General features: G+C 41.4%; 1 protein-coding gene across 1 annotated transcript in view; it reads right to left on the reverse strand.

Moving 5' to 3' along the window:
• The window catches only part of LOC118776036 (E3 ubiquitin-protein ligase SMURF1-like), a 33,230-nt gene extending 16,498 nt beyond the window's left edge, over window positions 1–16,732 (reverse strand). The window contains exon 1 of the mRNA XM_036526108.1: window positions 16,493–16,732. Within this exon, the coding sequence (XP_036382001.1) occupies window positions 16,493–16,547 (55 nt within the window). The 5' untranslated portion in view covers window positions 16,548–16,732. The remainder of the gene's footprint in view (window positions 1–16,492) is intronic.
• Window positions 16,733–21,182: the final 4,450 nt, after the last annotated feature.

The following is a 21,182-nucleotide window of genomic DNA, read 5'->3' on the forward strand; positions in this document are numbered from 1 at the left end:
TTTGTACAACGGTTACCCAATGCAGATTAAAAGGGGGAAAAAAAGCGTAATCCTTATAATAAGGTGAGGTTGCCATTGTTCACAGCTGTTCATTTATGTATGCCGTGGTTACAGTTGCCATGCTCCAGCGACATTTCCATGTGACTGAGGATTATGTAACGCTTCTATTACCTCCCAGGTTACAGCTCACTTGGGCAGAGAGCGGTCTCTGACTTTCAATCCAAAACCTGAAGCTCGATGGAGCCAAACCAGGCTGTACATAAGTAGGCGTGTGTGTGTGTGTGTGTGTGTGTATGTTTTTTTTTTTTTCTTTCCTTTGTTGAATGAGGAATCAGGAAGTTGCATATGCACACACTTCCCATAAATGAACAGAAACATCCTTTAGCTATGCCGTGTTCTTACAGGGCAGCCGCCTCCGAAACAGAGCTGTGGGAACACGTCAGAACGTTAGGCCTCGTTCCCACCTGCCACTCAGTCACCGCGCGGGACAGCTAGATGAGACGGGTGCTGTCGGCTTGGGGGGTCATTCAAATTGGCAGTCTGAATTGACCCTGGATCCTATCCAGCAACGTCAGAGGTCGACTTCTTCTCACTGCACAGCATGGTGGAGAAATGCTTTCGAATGTCCATGACTCCATGTGGAAGCTATCTGTAAAAACTAATGAAAATGGGAACTGAAGGAGGCATGCTGCTGCTCGCCAGCATCATTTTGCACTCACTACTAATGGGTGTAACTGGAGATGGTGTACACACACCAACTAAAAACTACTAAACTCTGGTGGTGCTAGGTACAGGAAAGACTTGCAAGAGAGATTCAGGCCTATGCTATACGTTGCACTTACAGCATTTAGTGATTCCCTTTTTCCTTCTACTGGGGGTCATTTTGCCAACGCTATGTTTCAGTATATGGCAAGTAAAAGAAAAACAGCACTTTTAAAAGGACTGTTTACCTTAAACTACAATAGTCTCTTTAACAACACATTTTAGGGCAATCTGAATCATGATTCATAGGCTCGGCTGGTCTAACTACAGGTACTCATAATAACCATTGATGTAGCCTAATTTAAAATTTACTTCTGTAATTAAACACCATAAAAGAAGCATGGAATTAAATTCAGAAACAATTTATGGGCCTAAGGAGTGATCATAATTTTATTAAAGTGGTAGCTAGCATTCTAAATCAAAATGTAAGACATGTTCCAAAATACTGTCTCTTCCAGCAGTTTATCAAAAGGATTCCGGAACATTAGAACGCGTAGTTCAACACGGCACCTACATCCTGTATCATAAAGGTAGCAAATGGGTAGAGACCTGTTTAAACAATATGAAAGCAAACACATTTCTCAGAAGTTTTTTTTTTCCCCCTTCCAACTAAGTGATACATCAGAAGGTGCCAGGCAAGAATTCAAATGCTAAATATGAAAGACATCTTAATCACTGAGCGAGAATGTGAGAGACTGATTATGAGTCAACAGAAACACTGATTATATTATGACATTATGCTGGTAATCTTCCCAGCAAATGCCCGTATCCAGGGTAGATGACTGCACACAGTTTGCCTTAAACACTACATCAAAGTCCCACCCTTTTAAAAAAAAAAAAAAAAAAAGAAAAAAAAACAAGTCTCTTTACAGCTACAGTAAGGCCAAAGTACTGTGCGTGCAGCCAGATATTAAGATCAGATAAGGTCATATGGGAATGCTGGCATTGCCAATGTAAGGGAAAGGCAGCCCCCATTGTAGGAGATCACATTCTTTACAGTGCTGCACTGCAACTGAATATGTCCTTTACTCACTACAATCACCCTAAACTGAATATCTGAGGAAGACTTGAATAATTCAAGATTCGGCATCACAAAGATTTCATCTCAAATTAAGTTCAAGGGTTGCAGTCCTGACCCGTGAGCGGGCAGAGGTGGGTAAGATAAGACGCTACTTCCTCCCGCCGCACCGCGGGTTGAATAACGGCAGCAGGAACAGCTCGGGAGATGCACGACTCTGCCCCGGTTAATGACCACACCTGAGTACCACGATACAGTAGTGAAACGCAAGAACCACGGCCTCGTAGCGTGTATTAAATATCCACCAGCTTTCATGTCACCTATAATCCTAGGTAACGTTACCTTGACAGAGTCGGACGCATTAAACTAAAAGGGAACATTTTGTTGACTTTGAACAGGGACGCTGTGCCATTTTTGGAAAACAAGAAAAAAAAAGTTGTTTTAGGTTCCACCAGCAAATGATGAGGGTTGTCAGCCAGGAAGCTCTTTATGAGAACTGTGTGAACCGCGCGGACGGCTGGATGTGACATTTCCGTCGGCAGCGACTCGGGAGGTCAATAAACAGGCATCCTAATGGAGGCTGGATCCTCTGCGCTCCCCCAGGAAGGACGCTCTCCGCCTCAGTCAGGGACAGCGGCACTACAGCCACCGCGGAGGGCGGGAGAGAGGCTTCCCGAACAGTGAGTCACTCTCACTTCAGATCCTCCATCAGGAAAATTACAAGGAAGCGTCCGACCAAAATCACGCTCAGAGGCAAGGTGCTGTGCCTGGAAGATGACACGAAACAAAGCTTCTCTTCACCAGTCATGAGCACTCACCATTGTAATGCATTAGTCAAGTCGCAGTCTTACGCCACATCCTGGATGAAATGGGTTGGGTATTAATCACAAGGCTGCACATAGACCGTGGAGATAAGATCACGAAGTTACTTACGGCACCAGATCGCTATCAAATGAGAAATCACACGCTGCTCAGACTACAAAAGTAGCTTCAGGCAGCTTGGTACATTAAAAGTTCAGTTATTTACAAAACAAAGTACAGTAGCTCTTGGAAAGGGGTATGTGGAAACTTCGCACAATAGGTGTATGTGGGGAATGACTGGAGGAGGTGGAGCTCTAGACTTGTATCTGCAGCACACAGCTGCACTCAGAGCAGGTCTTCCCCTCCCCTGACCCTATTCTTCATAACAAAATTTCATACTGACAGGCTACATACAAGGGGATGATGACAAAGAATCAAAACTAGGAGTGGATGTTTGGCCTGATAGGATAACAGCAAAACAGAACCCAGCCCAGCTAAATTCGAGTATAGGCCTATAAATTATATATATATATATATATATATATATATATATATATATATATATATATACATATATATATACACATATACATTGGAGCCCTCTCTCATGTACAGTGGTTATGCACGCACATGCATATGCGCGCGCACGCACGCACGCATCCGCACGCATCCGCACGCACACACGCACACACGCACACACGCACACACACACACACACACACACGCACACACGCACACACGCACACATGCACACACGCACACACGCACACACATGCACACACATGCACACACATGCACACACATGCACACACATGCACACACAGCATTACAGGTAGCATTGCTGCTGTGAAAGCAGCATGAATGCACTTATTGAGAACAACATGTCAGCTTCTTAATTTCATGTGTTAAAATCTGGGTCATTAAATAAATCAGCTTAAGTGGTCACTGTGGTATGTCACAGTGTATGATGTGAAAGTGCTCCATGATGGGGATAAGAGATGAGGGGGTGGTTCAAGACGCAGCCTAAAACTGCTCTAAATGAATCTTTAGTGAAACGTGTTGACTGAAGGAAGACAAAAATGCTCCTATTGATTCATACTGTCACCCTCCAAAACCACAACAAAAGGTATAGGCTACCTCTAAAAACATACAACTGGTTGTGGGAGAAACGTGCTTATGGTTGGTGACGTTATCTCTTGCTCACATGAGCTGGGAAAGCCTGTCCTCAAGTGTTCTGGTATGGTACTGGATGTGAACACTCCTCTATTTACAGTGAACCAGATCCACATGGCACTAGGTCTTAGAGCTGAGGGCTCGCAAACCAAACCTGCACCTACTGCTCTGACCTTACACATGGGATGAAACTGACTGGCTAATGGCTTTCTAGCCAGAAAGCATTTGGCTCAAGCCAAAAGTCCATATAATGAATTTGTGCATGGCTCATAATTTGTGTTTAGCACCTTTCACTGAGGTCCAAAAAAATAAGACAGAGTAAGACAGCACCACATAGCCAGGAGTGCCAGTAGGAATTTAGGGCCCCCTGAAAGGTTGATGCACTGGGCCCCTATATATATATATGTAACAAAAACATATGGTCGAATCTTTGAGGGCCCCTGTCTGCTTGCCCCCCCCCCCCCTTTAGGTGCCCCTGCACATAGCTGATGCACGTTTATTAGCAGAAGGGTTATACAGGTGGAGAGCATGGTTCTCCGGTCGACTGCTGAGCTTGGCACTGCAGTGGTATCAATCTACTGCAGAACACAGCATACCACAGACATTCAAAATTCAGACACCTTAATAAACTGGCACAGAACATGCACGCTTTAATTATAGCCATGCAACCAACACTACGGCCACGTATTTCCGTATGTGAAATTCAGAAGAAGTCGTAGTAAAGATCACACAGCACCAAAACACCGCAGTTCAGACTGCCACTGTGATCACAAGGAAGTGAATCTCTGTTGCTGCGCTAATTTTTTATTAGCTTTTTATTTGTCTCTTATCAGGGGCAGTTTTGCATGGTTATTCACGACTACAAATTATGTTGTTATCACCAAGATTAAAAGGTCTCCACTTCTGGAGAGACAAAAACCAAATACATTGATTGGTTGGCCATGAACTTTAACCCCAGATGGGTGGGGGGGGGGGGGGGTGTTACATCTGTATACTATGCCAATTCATACAGTATGCATTTGGAGCATGCACAAAGAAAAAAAACCAGAAGCTCTCAGGGCGAACACAGCACTTTCTACACTTGTGACTGTGTGTGCGTTCACCATGGTGCACACAGTGAGGATTAAATAATGCAAACACACAGTAATTTGATAGGACTGTGGTAGTTTTCTGCCCACTGAGGACAGTGAACATTTCTTCAGCTGACACCACGCAAGTGACCAATTAAAGGGCACGCATACCCGCATGCGCGAGAACACACACACGCATGCACAAGCTACAAAGGAGAGAGCGTGCAGTAGGTGCTCCTCAAGCTGTGCCTCTGTTTATCTGTTGTTCCTTTTTGCCTTAGTTACAGTGTTTTTAATCTCCCTCCCGGTTCCATCAGCTATTCAGATGTTCTTTCCAGCGCAGAGCAAGGTCAGAGGATGGGGCTCACCAAGAGAGCTACCGAGGTTGGGTCGCAAATGAAAGATTGATGTTGCCAACGCCGTAGGAGCAAGTGGCACTACTCGCCAAGCTTATGTCACAGGGTGATTGGAGAGCAACACGGTATTTCAATGATTTATGAGCACGTCCTACCCTAAAAGGCTGCGGTGCCACTTTCTGCGTGTGACCAAGCAGAACCAGAGCAGAGAGGCGTTTCTGTCCACCGTTTGACTCCTGAAGAGAAATCGCATCACTCAAACACAGCAGAGCTCTGTCGGTAGGGAATTCAGCGCCTGGGCCCAGGTGACCTTCACTTCAGTCCTCCCTAGTTTTGCCTGCTTGTGGCTGTATGGAGGGGCCTTCGATTACAGTGCAGTGCTGAGTTGAGAGAAGCCAAGCTGTGCTTACTGAGAGGCGTTGCTTGTTGCGACCAACTAGCTCTCCAACAGTCTGAGCAGAGGACTTGGGCTGTAATGACTTCCTGGGACAGAGGGAATGGGGCACACGTGCAGGACAGAGCTGCAGAGCTGCCTGTCTGCTCAGGATCGCCTCTCCTCTGCGCTCACTTCCTGTAACCCAGCTGCTGCGGGCTGTGTTTGGGAACTCTGGTTTCCACTGCGCAGTGCAGCCTGCAAAGTGTGTCACTAGACACGGACCAGACTTGCGGTCTTATCAGCGCAAAAGCAGTATCCTGTAAAAAGACCCAAAATGACCCGGTATTGCCTCGGCTATTCCTGCAGTGACAGTCTGAGACCTCACTTTGACCAGTGTACAGGGACACAATTTTAAATAAATGGCAGAGGCTAATCCGCTCAAGCTAAAATTCAGAAAGGTTTAAACAGCCTCGTATTATAATCAGGCAATACTCTAGAAAATTGCACACATGTAAGACTGGAAAGTTCTCTATATACTGTCATACATGAATGGTTACTTTTGTCCTCCTTCGCCAAGACTGCTTAACTGTTATACTGGAGGACAGTAGTACATTCCATGCCTTCTCTAGTAAATGACCAAAGACATCCCAGTTTAATTATAATTTATTAAAATGACTTTTGGTAAATGTATATTATAAATCATGTTTTTTCAGTTTATTCTGTGCACATTGTCTCTCTCAAAAGGATGTTCCTTTAACCTCAAGGTTTCATCTTAGAGAAAATAATCAGAGGTAACAATGTGCCTAGATTCTTGTGATGCCAACAAATCTACAGTATGGATGGAAAAATATGTGTGCAGATCTATAAACTGGGCCATTTGCTTACATTTACAGAAATCAATAGCTAATACACTGTCCTGTGTGCTGTGCTTTCTCTTACGCTGTCACATGCTTACCGAGCGGCTATGGCATGGGGGTACAAACTGAAACTCACAGAGTACGGGTCACGAGAGCGGAGAGCAAGCCGAGCGGCTGGCAGCGGCTGCGGGAGACACACGTCGGGCTTACCCAGGGCTCCGCAAGGCTTCCTCCTTTTTGCGGTCCCTCTCTCCAAACCGGCATCCACTTCCTCGGGCCAGTTAATGATTTCAGTCTAATCAATAGTGTCAGTTTACAGAGAGCGGTGCAGCAGACGGTCACCGGAGACTGCATAATTAACCACATCCCCTCTCCTTCCTCCAGCTGGGGCCGCGCGGCACGCACTGGAATGTCAGAGGGGGCTGCATATTTGACATGCCTGGAGCGGGGAGAGCGGGGCGAGCGCACCGAGCGCGGCTCCGAACACGAACGCCCCCCCCCCCCCCCCCGGCCGCAGCGCCTTCCACCGCTCTGCAAAAAAAGGAGGGAGGGAGGGAGACTCTCGCAGGAAGGGAAGGAGACGAAGGGAAAAAAAGCAGGCAGCACGTGAGACGGGAGGCGCTGAAAGGATTAAACTGGACGGCTGCCTCTGCGCCCCCCCCCTCTCGCTGCACTTTAAGCCCCTGACGCCGCGGCGGTCGGGCCCGCGCCGTACAGCAGCCCGGGTCCCCGGCGCTAAGCGTTTTCACGCGGCCGGTTCAGGCCGTAATCGTGAATGTAATGCCCCGGCACAGACACAACAACCATACACGTGCCACCCCCCCGCCTGTCACAACAGTAAACTGAGCTGGAAATGACAAGATGGATTTATAATAATGTATTCTGCTTATTTCACCTGCTTTGGCCTGGATGGGAGTTCTCAGGCTGAGTGAAGCACTGTTTAGATTCTAATTATATCTTCTAAAAACTACATCTCTGCACCTGTTTGCATTTATTCATTTGTGTAAAATCAAAAGGACGCAAGGTTTCAGTTTACTCTCATTTTTTAAAAACATATTTGAACATAATTAGGAAAAAAATTCAATTAAAAAAAACGCAAAGTGTCTACAAGGATTACATGACATGGATGCCTACCTGAGACCATGTCACATTAAAACTGATCTGCATAAAAGCTGATGTGGCAATTAATAGACCAGCAATAATGACCACACAAAGTGGATTTCATTATGCAGCCAGAATGTCTACTAGCAATGACACCAGTTACTTGACCAACACATATTACAGTAGCCAGTCATAAAAACATCAGCAAAATGAAAAGAAACACTTTTCACTTTTCATCAGTACCAGCCCTACTCTCCAGACCAAAGACACCATTTGGATGATATAACACAAACGAGAACATCTTCAATTCTTGCTTCTGAATATTACAACCGATTCCAAAACGTTTGACATCTTAAAGTAATGGGTCAAACAGAACAGAATGTCTCCAAGCACTAAAACATTTTTAATAGGCCTATATATAGGGCCTGGTGCAGTCCATCAGACAGGTGCTACATAAAAACACTAATACAGCCTTCAGCCAAGTGGAAACATCACTCAGCCATGCTACATTAAACATTGAGGGAGGATTTTAGAGAGCCGGCGTTTGTATATAACCGAAGAGCAGGCCAGTACTGTGTGCAGTGCAGTCAGTCTTTCTACACCACATTTACCATCCCTACCTTTAACACACCTGCTCTCCCACGCACTCGTCTCCGTAGTAGCTTTACTGTACGTGAAAATGTTCGCCCAGCTTCAACCTTTTTCACTGCCTCCTGAAGCTACCGAACCTTCACGACTAACCCTCTGGCCAACCGAGAATGACTAACAGAGGCAGTCTGCAAGCAACCAGAGTTATAAATACAGCTGTGTGTTTTACATTAAAATTCCATATTTGTCAGTAAACATCATCTAAAATACTTCTGTGACAGACTTTCATTTTTTCCTGTGAAAAAATGTACTTTTCATAAAAAGAAATTTAAGAAATACAATCATTAATCATATACATTGACATGTTAGTTTTTTGGAGAGGCCGCAACACTTTCCTCAATATGCGCCTAAGCAAAACAGAATCAGCTCATTAATTCTGTCCCCCTCCCTGTTCCTTCTGAACTGTGTCTCTTCAAGACACCTAACTCAGGTGAAAGTAAAAGAGCCTTTTGTTTTACTCATACAATGGCAATTACTTTACTATCTGACTGTAACTATTTTTAGGCAATTGTGTTTACAAACAATGATATTAAACTAAAATGAGGTTTATGATTGTTTTCTGCTGTGCCATGACATGATTATGACCCCTCCTCTCCTGCATCTCCTCTAATTCAAAATCATTTTCTCTTTGCAATATCAAGATGAGCCCAACATCTTTCAAAACTGGTCATAAGGGGCAAAAGAGGGGAGGGGGAGGGGGATGCAAAAAAAGAAAACACATGCGCCACGGTTTATCAACACGGACAAATTCTGTGAAAAATAATAAGTCTTAAACATTGTATTCAAAATTATTGCCAATTTTGTTTTGATTTAAATTATGGTTGTTCTATATAAAGATGTTTTGCAGGACTCTCACCCCTACAAAAAATTCAACGATAAAACAAAAACAGAAATGCAAAATAAAAAGGTCCAAAGACTTGATGAAAAATGTTACAAGTACACCGCACTGACTGTAGAGCAAAGGAACTGCGGGCTTTCCTGAGAGGATTTCTCTAATTGCTCTGCCACTTCACCTCTCTTCTCATACAGTACAAAACTGACACCAAACAGAGCTATCGTACTAACAGTTATATCAGTATGAGGATTTGGAAATGTTTATAATTATGCTCACTCCCTGCAAGGACCTGATCCTGTAGTTCTGAACACCACAGTAACATTAGGTCTGCTCTGGTCACCCAAACCAAAGCTTGGGAATTCGCTAATCTAGAAGTGGTGTGTTGTAAAACACATGATCCGAATTGCTCAACGTGAAAGCAGCACACATGATTAACGTTGTTGTTGGCTATCAAAGCCTCATTGTGAGGTGGAATTAAAAGTATGAAAAATGTCCAGTGTTGGCACCAGTGCTTTTCCGCCCACTGTCGTAAGCTCCATTAGTCGTAAGTCTCACCACGGTCTTAAAAATGAAATGATCAGCTATCCTGCGCTTTTTGGAAATCCATGACCAGCCTTGAATGCAACAGCTGTCAGAGGTTGAGTAACAGGGGTGATAGAATTCTCCAAAAAATTATCTGGATTTTAAGGAAAAAGCAAGCATTTGAAGAGATAACAAATTCAATACGAGAAAAATGCTTTTGGTCTTTCTGCTGCCTTAATAAAATTATTCATACAGCTGCACACAGCTCAAGGCGGAATGTTTCCAGAAAAAGTGCAAATTGGCAACTTGAGTGTCAGAATTAGGCTTTCAAAGTAACACTGTCGAGCTTACATCTCTCTTTCTGTCTGAGGTTTTGCGCATCGATGGTATAAATAAGGGAGAGGCGGCGTTCTGTCAGAGGACACGGTGGAATGAAGCCCACACCACGTCTAAATAAGACCGTGCTTTAATAATCCCAGGATATTTATCTCAGGGCTTGTGTCATGAGTTGCTGTGCTTCATTTACTGCCGTGTTTAACAGAAAGCAATACAATGCAATCCTGTGGTTATTCCAAAGAATATAGACTCATTCTGCCAGGATTCCTTCTTCTCCTCAGTGTGCTGCTCCAAAAATCTGCTCAGAGGCAATACGCTTCACCTTTTTTATGGTTTGCGACTGTAAAATTGAAATCCCATACAGTTACAGAAAAACAGACACTTTTTTGTCTGAGAAGAGCTGGAATTCTGAAAACACAATAATTCAATCTTCCTGGCATCTCCTCCTTCCTGAGGAATTTGGGTCTGGGCAATGCATAAACCTCTCCTTTCTGGCTCCATAAATAGGACCCCTGCTGAATGGGCTGCAAACACTGCTTTGTTTCCGATGAGTTTACGCCACAAGTAGCAAGCCCGTGATAAAGGCGGTTTATGTCAACATTACAGCCCACCATAAAGCCATAACAAGTGAGAAACAACTGCTGGGAATGCCCCCACGCTGAAGGCACACAAATGTTAACAGCCAGATGATACTGGATTTGTGGATTGTGAACATTACAATGGCATAATATTAAAAAGCATATTGCATCATGAAAAGCGCCTTGCATCAGCATCGCACAAAACTGATTATCGTATTAAGAAACGTGAAGAAATTACCCCGGTATTAACAAAAGTTATTTCCGTACTTCGATATAATACAGATCGTTAGCAATAAAGTCTGCAGTAACAGCCTTAGCTAAACTGATCCTTTGGGTCATTTTAGACAGTGAAGTTAAAGGGAATGCACAAACACTGCGTGGTTTGTGTAAGCTTTAGCCTATAGATATATATGATTCAAACAAAGATGATTCCATAGCTGCTGGAAGCATGGTGAACACAGAATCCCCCCCAACCAAAAAAAAACAACTGACAGGGATCTGAAAAGAGCCTTTTGAACCAAGAGGCCTAAACTGCTGCCTTATAGACTGAATGGACACTACTCGGCAATGCTTCCCAGAGCAAGGTCTGGACTGATAAAAGCAAAAGAAATGGAAGATTAAACCACACAGCAGCCACTGCAATGGCCTCATGTCCATTGTTACATGACACTCCAGACATTCCTCAGCCAATTAGAATTCCTTTCATGTGCTCAGGGGGGTGGAACACAGCTGGAACTGAGGCACTGGTCTACATCCCTGGAACACTCCCCAGGAGGGTGACGTTTCCTCTGTTTGGAACATGTTCGTTTCCCCAAACATAAAGCACTCAATTTCAAATGGCTAACAACACAGCCTTCCAGCAAAGAGAAAAAAAGGAGAAAGAAATTAAGTACTTATAACTCTACATTTTCAAAGCCTATCATCCTTTAGTAAATACTGATATTCAATTAAATATCTGATAAAGAAGGATTTTTGACAACTTCACATGGCAAAGAGCACAAGGAGACAACCTATTTAATACCTATATGCCTGTATACTGTACCTACACTGTAGTTAACATGACAGCCTGAGCAAAATGTGCTTGCATATTTCAGTTGTAAATACTCCTTTCCGTCTTTTTAACTACTGTTAGCAAGTACGATGTGTGTGTGTGTGTGTGTGTGTGGGGGGGGGGGGGGGGGGGGGGGATAGAGTCTTTGGATCCTTAAATGTATGATTTCACGTCTCATTCTGTTGAAATGCACATTTAAAACAGCTATTTTTCACTTAAATACATTAAATGTGATATGTGAGCAATTGTCATTTTGCAGAAGGGCACCAAAGGAACCACAAAGTCATCCCTAACCGCAACTATTGACCTATACCACCTATATTCAAATTGTGTTGCGATGCCAATTTCTTGCTATTTTCTGGCAACAGATATAGGTGGCTAGCTTAATGCAGCCATATCACAAAGACTCTGTGCTGCCTGCCCAAAACCCATGTCTTTATAATAAAAAGTAGGCTCTTGCTGAAGGGGGAAAAAAACAAGACTTGCTCAAAGAGCTGTATGCATAGTGTTAATGGGCAGTATTTCCTGCCCTGTATACAGAGCCCAGTCTGTAAGGTGTTATTACCGACAGCATGCACTGAAGACTTTTTATGCAGGAAATCTATGAACAAAACATTTTAATGTGAAATTCCCGTAATTCTGTACACTAGATGTGTATAGTCTGACAGGTTCAGTCGCTAATGTATAATGTAAGAATAGCATAAATAGGTCTGGTATTGTTCAGCAGATACTACACAAAACATACCTTCATGAACATATGACATGGTAGCAGTGATGCTAATAAACTGGGTGGGGTAGCTAGGTTGCTGTGATGTAGTAAGGCAAAATAAGTGTGATGCTCTACATATTTACAGAGGACTTTAATATATAACATTCAAGTCCAGGGGTTAACACTTCTGGTAGATGACAAAAAAGTGATACTCTGAAAGAAATTTGTTTCATTTCACATTCAAATTGCTGTTTGCGGCTGAGATGTGTGAAGTATTTTTGGTAAAGTAGTACAGTTCCCAACAAGTAAATATGCCACTCCAAACTGACTATTCCTTCAAGTGGTCAGCGTACTTGTTTCTTTGAAAGAAAAAGGAACTGTAGCCAGATCATGCTTTGTCACTTTCTTCTTTTTCAGGGGTGTTGATTAGCTGGGTCAGGTTACGACCTATGTAGCCAGTAATAAAGGTCAGGAATTGTCTGTCAGTTCATTTGTGTACAGTTACAAATATCCATGACCTTTAATCCTTCATTAAACAGTGTAAAAAAAATAATTCACCATAAACTAGCATTGATTCTAACATGTTTTTAAAAGTTTTAACAGTAACCCATCAGTTTTGAGGAAAGCATACTGGTTCTGCACCTACAAGCTTCTAATTAATTTTTTCTGGAGGATCTTCAAAGGTAAGTAACTATGAGGATGTAGACTAAAACTTCTTGCTCTGAATGCATCAGCTACAGAATTTGAGACATTCTGTCTATCTGGAATTCACACTAGTTCACACTAGCCCCAGGACCTGGGCAAATTTTACATCAGCCCCAGCAAAAGGAAACACCTATTCGAATTCTGATCTTACAGGTGATGGTACTCTTAGATGTACCAGGATAGAGGGCAACTGTGTTACATCACAAATCACAAGTCAATTTATGAGTCTTACAAAAAATCTTGTTTATATGTGCAACATCTCAGAATTTCATGCAATTCAGCTATCACAACACACACAGACAACACACACACCCAACTCAACGTCCAAAATACATGTTCTGTTCAATGTGTTAGTGTAGTTTTGCGGTTTCCTTGAAGCATGAGAAAATGCAGCAGTAATGAATTCGAATCAATAGCATACGATACAGGGATCGGTTCAGGTGAATTTATGGTCAGACAGTTACAATGATTCACCAAGTACCTCATGAGCTATGTTTATGGAAAATAAACAACCCACTAGCCTGCAAGCAATAAGCACAACCAGTAAGCCTCGCTTAAACACAGGAAAGACACTAACACCTTGTTATGCAAACTGTGTGCTAAGTAATAGGATAAACTGTGAAGCTTGAGGAATTTCAAAACATGTTGAGAGCATACAATATGCAGCATTAAAATAAAAGTAGCATGAAAGTGTTATGAGCCTGATTTAAAAAGCCTGCTGAAAACAAAACAAATCCACATCTACTGAGAGAGAACAAATATATGCTATACCCAAATGAGCAAGCAAGACATTTTTCCTGTGAAGTACAGAGATTACAAATTACAAATGCTACTGAAACAGTAAAATGCGAACTTTCCATGCTTTAGTATTTAAAAAACTGATGGAAAAAAATTGATTTTATGTTTCTGAAGTAAAAGACTGCTGAAACGAAGTATCCATAAATACTAAGCTAGCCTGCACATTGCCACATTCATTTGTTAAAATAAAAAGTGCAAAAGAATAAAACTGTAGTTGTTTTCCCTGTTATAAAATTAACTGTACTTTACATTAACTCAGCCTTTGGGTTGGTTGCTAAATGTGAGCTAATTAACAATATGAAAAAGGTTTCTCTTCAGTGTAACAAACAGGTACACAGAAAGTAATTAACAAATGTGAATGAATTCAAAATATTGCTTCACATTTCCCAGAAATTGCAAGAGTTATGTGGTGGCAGGATTTGTGTAGTGTGATAGGATTGGCATAAGCACAAATCATCAAGTAGGGCTTGTGTCATAGATACTGTGGGTCTGGTATATGGCTAAAGTATGATAAGGGATATATAGGTATATACAGCATTTCTAATAAGGTACACAATATATGAAAAGGTAACCTGGTGCACAGCAGTAGTACTGTGTTACAACCACCATTAGAGTTATATATGCATCCTACATAATCACACTGTGTATGTATGGAATAAGAGGAAAATGTCAGTTGTGAATACATACAATATTATGCATTTCTTCTATATTTCATTACGGTGGAATTTTCCAAATCATAGCATCTTCAGCCACCCTTTTTTTCAGCAATGGGCCGCTGTCGAAGCATTGGAATGTTGGGTCATAACGACTCTCCTGCATGCACTTCCAAGGCATTTTCTGCATTTTTTAGCACATAAATAAAAAACTGCACATGGCAGCTGCATAAGGCAGACAGTGTCCATATTAACCTTCTCATTACTTTTGAAATCATGAACTGACAGCTGTCATTCCAATAGGAAGAAAACAACTAACAAACTGTGATCCAGTAAATTCTCACGTTTATGAATAAGGGAAATGTTTACCTATAGTATATTTACACAAATGCTAGACTAACTTAAAGACAGAATACAACTATAATTAAAATTGCATGTTTTCATTTCCTGTCAGTAATGCGACCAGGACTAACAAAATAAATAGTTTAAAACACATTTGGAACTGCAAATGACCAAGGAAGCACAGCTGAACCACTGGATTAATCAGTGCACAAACCCATGGCAAAGAAATACTCTGCCTCCTTTTACCCAACGTGAGTACAAAATAAACAAATGCACATTAATAACATAAGTAATAAGCATACAATTGCGGAGTACATGCTGTGGTTTATGGTTGGCAAAGGGCTGAGGTTAGGATCAGGATCAGGGGAATGGGTAGGGTTAATATGTAACCGCACACACCACATACTTGTTCTACTTTAATTACTTCATGGCAGTGCCTACAGGATACTGTCACAGGTAATTAAGTATAACTTGCATTAATGGAAACATTAAAATTGATTTGGTTTTCAATTGTCAAGAGATGTCTATAAATTTTGACCGCAAATGGGCGCCAGTTAACACGTTGGGGAAGAGTAGATAAAGAAACTACCTAGCTAACGTCGCCTGTCTTGGTTTTACTGAGCCTGTCGGAACCAAAATCTCTGACTAGAAGGCTCATGGTCACAGTGTAATTCAGCCATCTAGGCTATAGGTCCATGTTCCTAAGAAAGCTGAAAAAAGTAACAAATTGTGAGTGTAACTGACTGTAATACGCACTGCGTGCGATTACAAGAAAATATGCTGGGCATGTAGTTTGTTCATCAAAAAAAACTATTTCGACAGCTAGTTAGCTGGCTAGCAAAAATTACTGTACGCTTATAAATGTTTGTTTGCTAATCATGTGCCATAAGCTAGCTAGAGTGATACCTGATTCCAGGTGTTAACTACTGTTACCTAAATGTTAGTTCGTCAGTTTTCTCCCAACGTGAAATCAAATGTGTAACTTTAGCTATCCTAGTTATCAAGATAGAAAACAAACAGAAGAAATAGTCAGGCGTATTAGGGGAGTCTAGTCTAGCAGGAAGGAAGCTTGTTGGTTACTGTAGCCTGGTAGATTGCGCTGGCTAGTTAACGTTACCACGGATAAAATACACGCCTGTGTCCCTTCCTACTTAGCCACTTAGCTAGTTAGCCACGGGGAAAGCCCTCTAAAATTCGGGTTATATGTTTTTTGTAAGTTTATAAATATGAATTCGAGATTAATCAAGTGGAAAGGTAACTGCTTAGCCAGTAGTATAATTATTTCAGACAAGTTAAAGTATCTTGATGACAGTTCAATGGATTTATAAGATAGCCAGCTAGCTTGTTAGCAAATCCAGTTGATTAGCCTACGGCACATTGTCAGAGGTGAACTAGCTAGCTAGCTAGCAAGCTGTATTTTTAACCAGGTACCTCGCTAGCTGACCAGCAGTATCAAATTGACAGAATAGCTACTATAGTCATATGCAGTCAGCAAACGTTAGCTAGCTAGTTATGCACCGCACCGAGTAATCGAACACAGAATAACAATAAGCGTCTGTCTGGTTCAATGCCAATGCTAAAAAAAGACAAGTCCACAGACAAACGGTAACAGTACAGTATTCCATTCACCTCAGTGAGGACAGCACAGTGTGTCTCCCCCCTAAACCGCTGCCATTGAAAACCGGATTTGGTCTTTGAACATTTCAAAACCGTGGGGGACACCGACCCGACGTGTAAATCTTTAATTTCAAGGCCGGAAAGCCACCTAAGCCGTCTCAAACGAGTTATATGATGCGCTTACCTGTCAGTCGGATTTTGATGCTAGACCCGTTCCTTCGAGTCCCAGGATTCGACATCACTCCGGAAAAATATCTTGCTAACTGTCTTTCACTTAGGATTGACCTAAGATTCAAACTTCAGACGAAGCTGAACTGTAGAAAATTGCAACACACTAATCTGCTGTTTCACGAAAGATTCAACACAGGTACATTTGTCTTAATTCCTCAGAAAATCCCCGAAGCTCTCCCCTCGTACTACACTCCTAAACATTTTAGGGCTTGAAAGCGTTCTGACGTCAGGCAGCACGGCAGGACGTGCGCGCACTCGAAGGGCGTCCGAGCATCGCACCTACATTTCAGAGCACATCATTGCTGGGGCTTGCTGCAATGTTCACTGCTAAATTAAGGGGCGGATTTTAGTGTCACGCTTCATGGTGTGCTTTAAGGTAAATGTTTCTCATGCAAATAATTCTTTGAAAACGAGCCAGATTACCTCCCAAACTCTTTTCTGGTATGGCAATTGTCAAAACAATGACAATAAGTCTTCTCTAAGGGTAAATTAAGCACATATTTTGTAAATGCCAGCTTTGAGATGATTATAATGAGTTAACACGATCAAAGTTAAATTTTGTAGTGAAAGTGACAAAAGTTGTTTCTTCTTCAGTCCTCACAGGTTAACATCAAATGCTTCGTATAAATACAAGAGAAAGACCTTGTTTGCAATGTGCACATATTTAGAAATGTGTGTAATGCTATACTGTATGTTTAAACGTTGTGTCTAAACATAGCAGTCATTGTTAAGACCAACGCTGTCGGTTAGGAAATGACTAAGGAAATTCGAGGTTACTCACAGTGTGAGGAAAATGTAATCACATGGGAATATGTCACAGGAGGTTTCCACAGAATTATGTATTCACAAATTATCAATAAAATGATTTAATTTCCTAAAAATAAATTAACCAAATGTGAAAAACATCTATACCTGTTTTGATCCACACTATAAGTTTGATGATTCCAACATATGAAACAAAATCATATATACAGCATATATATATCTTTCTGATACAACAGCCACACCAACAGTAAAATGGGCTTCCTGTTATCACATTTCCTGTTAAACCAAGCAGTGAGCATACGTCTCAGTATGCCTCAGGATAAGATGCACAAAACTTGTCATGAAAGAGTTCCAATCCATTTGTGAACATAGACCCTTATGTCCTCATTGGTAACCCAGCCCCGGAAAAATACCATTTAGATGAATGATTCTTACATCTGATTCTCATTTTAATGAAAGGTCAATACCTTGTTACAGCAACTGGTTACAGAATTATATTTCCATACACAAGTTGCCATTCCGTACACAAGTGTTTCCATTCTTTGTTTGGTACACTAGAAATGGGCCGAAGGGTGCTGAAGGATTTGTTCATTTGTACATAATGAACATTAATGCCTTTAATGACCTCCTGAAAGTGGAAGGACCAGTGAGCTTCCCAGGAGGAGAATGCATAGCAACAGTTGTTGCCAAGGGCTTATGGTGTCTAGGTTTGTGATTATAAGAGAGACAAGGCAGGGAAAAGAACTGAGATAAGAACAGAAGGACAAGATATAGTGAGACTGTCTGTAGAATCATACAGCTAACAAACACTGACAGGGGACTTACATCATGTAATATGCTATGTCTGTGTTGAGTGCAAGAGGAATCACAGGACACTGACTTCCTGCAGTGATATGATAGACGGCAGGGGGTAAGAGAAACAATGTAACTGAGGCCATAAACTGTGTGGTGTACTAAACAATCCCTTTGCTGGGATTCCTGCTTGAAGGGGCAGGGGAACACAGCTTGAACAACACTTCCCCTGAAGGAGTGTACAGACAAACACACATGAATTGCAATTGTTTTAAATGCATGAGCCAAATCAAAACCTCACAGAAAGGTTTCACTGTTCAGGAAAAGGAGAGGTTTGCTGTGTGTTTTCTATGGACTAATCAGACGAACATCCAGCCAACTCAAGATTATGTGTTGCAACTGGATATGGAACATTCATTTCATTCATTCAGCACCAATATTTATCATTTGTAAGCAATATACAGAAGACTGTTTTTGTAAAGGACACGAAAAAATTACATTTGTTTTAGTCTTTCATAGAAAAAAAAATTCTAAATTGAGCTTTCAGACAGAAAAACTGGATCGATCTGATCTAAACCACATTTCAATTTATTTATTATGGAAGCCTGAAGAATACAGTCAGTCCTTAGGGTTTCTGCCCCACACACAGTGTGTCAGTCTCATAAACCTTCTCATATAAGCTTCATAGACCTTTTGTTCCTGAGAGATATACTGGCAAATCTGAGATAAAAACTGATGGGGTTTGATTCACACAAATATTGCACAAATTCTCAGCCTTTGCTCAGACCAGATTCACTTGAGGCAGTTCTCTGACTGTCAAAACATTTAGTTGGTATCAGAAAATGGTGGTATAAAAGCTGGCAATTATTGGAGCAAGGAAAAAAGAACTATATTTTATGTCTGCAGAGTCACTTCTTTCCTCCATTATCGAGCACAAGTGTCAGATATTCAAACTACCAGTTACATTTACTCTTTCTTGTCTGCTTCTCTGCCCTTTGTCACAGTGTAGACATGCATTCTGTGGGCCAGTTTTGGGTTTCTCTATACTAGAATATGTGATCAGGCATCTTGGTTAATCTGTTAATGCCAACCAACCATTTTAGATGGAGTAAATTACTCAAAAAGTGCTGAATAAATGTAGAAGTAATCTATAGCTGGACTAAAATGGCATTTAAAACAACCCAGTGCACAATACAGAAAAGCACTGTGCATCTAGAAATCAGTGACCCTTCTCACAGTACAGGTCAGGAGCCAGTCTGCAGACAACTCTATCTCCTCAGATATCAGTGTTTAATTGGGCAGAAAAACCAGGTAGGTGAGATATCATATTGAAATAAGCCTTGAATAATTGTAGGCCACTAGGATGAGTAGAGGAGGCCTACATTTTGATAGCACTGTCCTGTGCTTCATGGTGGTTCACTGTTTGAACCACATGTTCACCCATGTGTACTCAGACTTTCTCCTTCTCACATACAGGCAGAATTAAGAACAGTTGATTCATGTAATAGAATGTTCTCCTCAATCACAACTTGTCTTCAGATCTGCGACAACATCAGCTGATATTTTGACTACAGCACTTACTTACATACAGTATGTATATAATTGTTGAACTTTTACATCACACAATGTGCTTTACAGCAAATATCTGTCCTTCTCCCTCATACAAAGTATGGAAGAGTTGGTATAAAATAAAATCTGGTTGTTGTATTATGGAAATCGGGATTCCGTAAAGTTTGTTCACAGTATCATGTCTCTACTAGGAAGCTGGTAGCAGCAGAAACCAGGATGAGCAAGATACTGTCGCCCACTGCTGTGAGCCACAGTCTGCTTATGGCTGTTTCCTGTTCGGTGATTTCGAGCCTTTGCGCTTGCGCATTGTTATTCAGCCAATGCAGAACCGTTCCATGAGACTTCAGAGCATAAGAATAAACATTCCAGAAGATTGAAAAAAGCAGGTTCCTTTTCCTGGCTCAACTATACCACCTGCTGGAGAGGAATATAAAGAGGGACATATTAACAAGGTTCCTCATGCAGTTTCATTTGAGGGGATTGAATCTGGGCCAAGTTTTTTCGGGCTTGAGAAATATTATTGACAGCTGTGTGGTGCTGGTAATGTAAAACTGGCATTGCAATCAATCAATGCATCTAAACATATGGTGCTGTATCTTGGAGAAATCACATGACACCATCAGCAGTGTGCTGTTGACTGTGTCTGTACATTTCCACACAGCAACAAATTAGCTGTTTCTAACAATTAAGTGCCTAAACATAACATTTTTAACTTGGAATATTAATGGAGTATTTTTTTTACATAACAGCCAGGGATACTCACACTGTATAATTACCAGTTTTCTCCATTTCACCACCTTCATTTGTTTTGACCTAAGTTCAATGGGAAAGGTCTGCCTCCAGTTACCTCCATTCAGCTCTGCTTCAGACAGGCTGGTGTCTTTCTCTGAACTGTCCCCGCAGATGTACAGAAGGTTCTGTGAACATACCGGTATTTTCAGAGGCACAGGGAGCCAGTGTTTATTTCCTGTTTCTTTGGTAGCTGTTGAAGCTATGTTTTTTCAATAGCGCTTAGTTTACTGAATGTGTGTTTTATATTGCCCTTGAATATCAATTAATGAAAGCTATGGAAAAGAAATATGTCCAAAGCATAGCTATATGTACATCAACATAATGTAATAGATTACAATGTACAATATTCAGTTGACTCAGTATATTTCAGCGTTTGTGTCATATCTGTAATAAAACAAAAAAAAAAATAATTAGACCAGTAAAATTACTGGCATTACAATATAAGAGCTTTTCAAATTCCTGTAGCCTAACTGAATATGGAGCACAATAAGGCAAGTTAACTATTTGTTTAAAATTGATTCATTTGCAGCATGTGTAGTAAAGGTGTCACAACACATTAGCCAATTTGCAAGTGAATTAAAACAGAAATGCATACAGCTTGTAACCTTCTGGCGCAGCTTATCCAGCCCGTAGTTTTATCCTCTTGAACCCACACAGAGGCACTACTGTGAGTGTGTTGGCTTGATTGTTTATGACATTGCACTTGACTCATTCTCTTGCTTGAG

This window comes from Megalops cyprinoides, chromosome 1 (assembly GCF_013368585.1).
Source record: "Megalops cyprinoides isolate fMegCyp1 chromosome 1, fMegCyp1.pri, whole genome shotgun sequence".
In the NCBI taxonomy this organism is placed as follows: Eukaryota; Metazoa; Chordata; class Actinopteri; order Elopiformes; family Megalopidae; genus Megalops; species Megalops cyprinoides.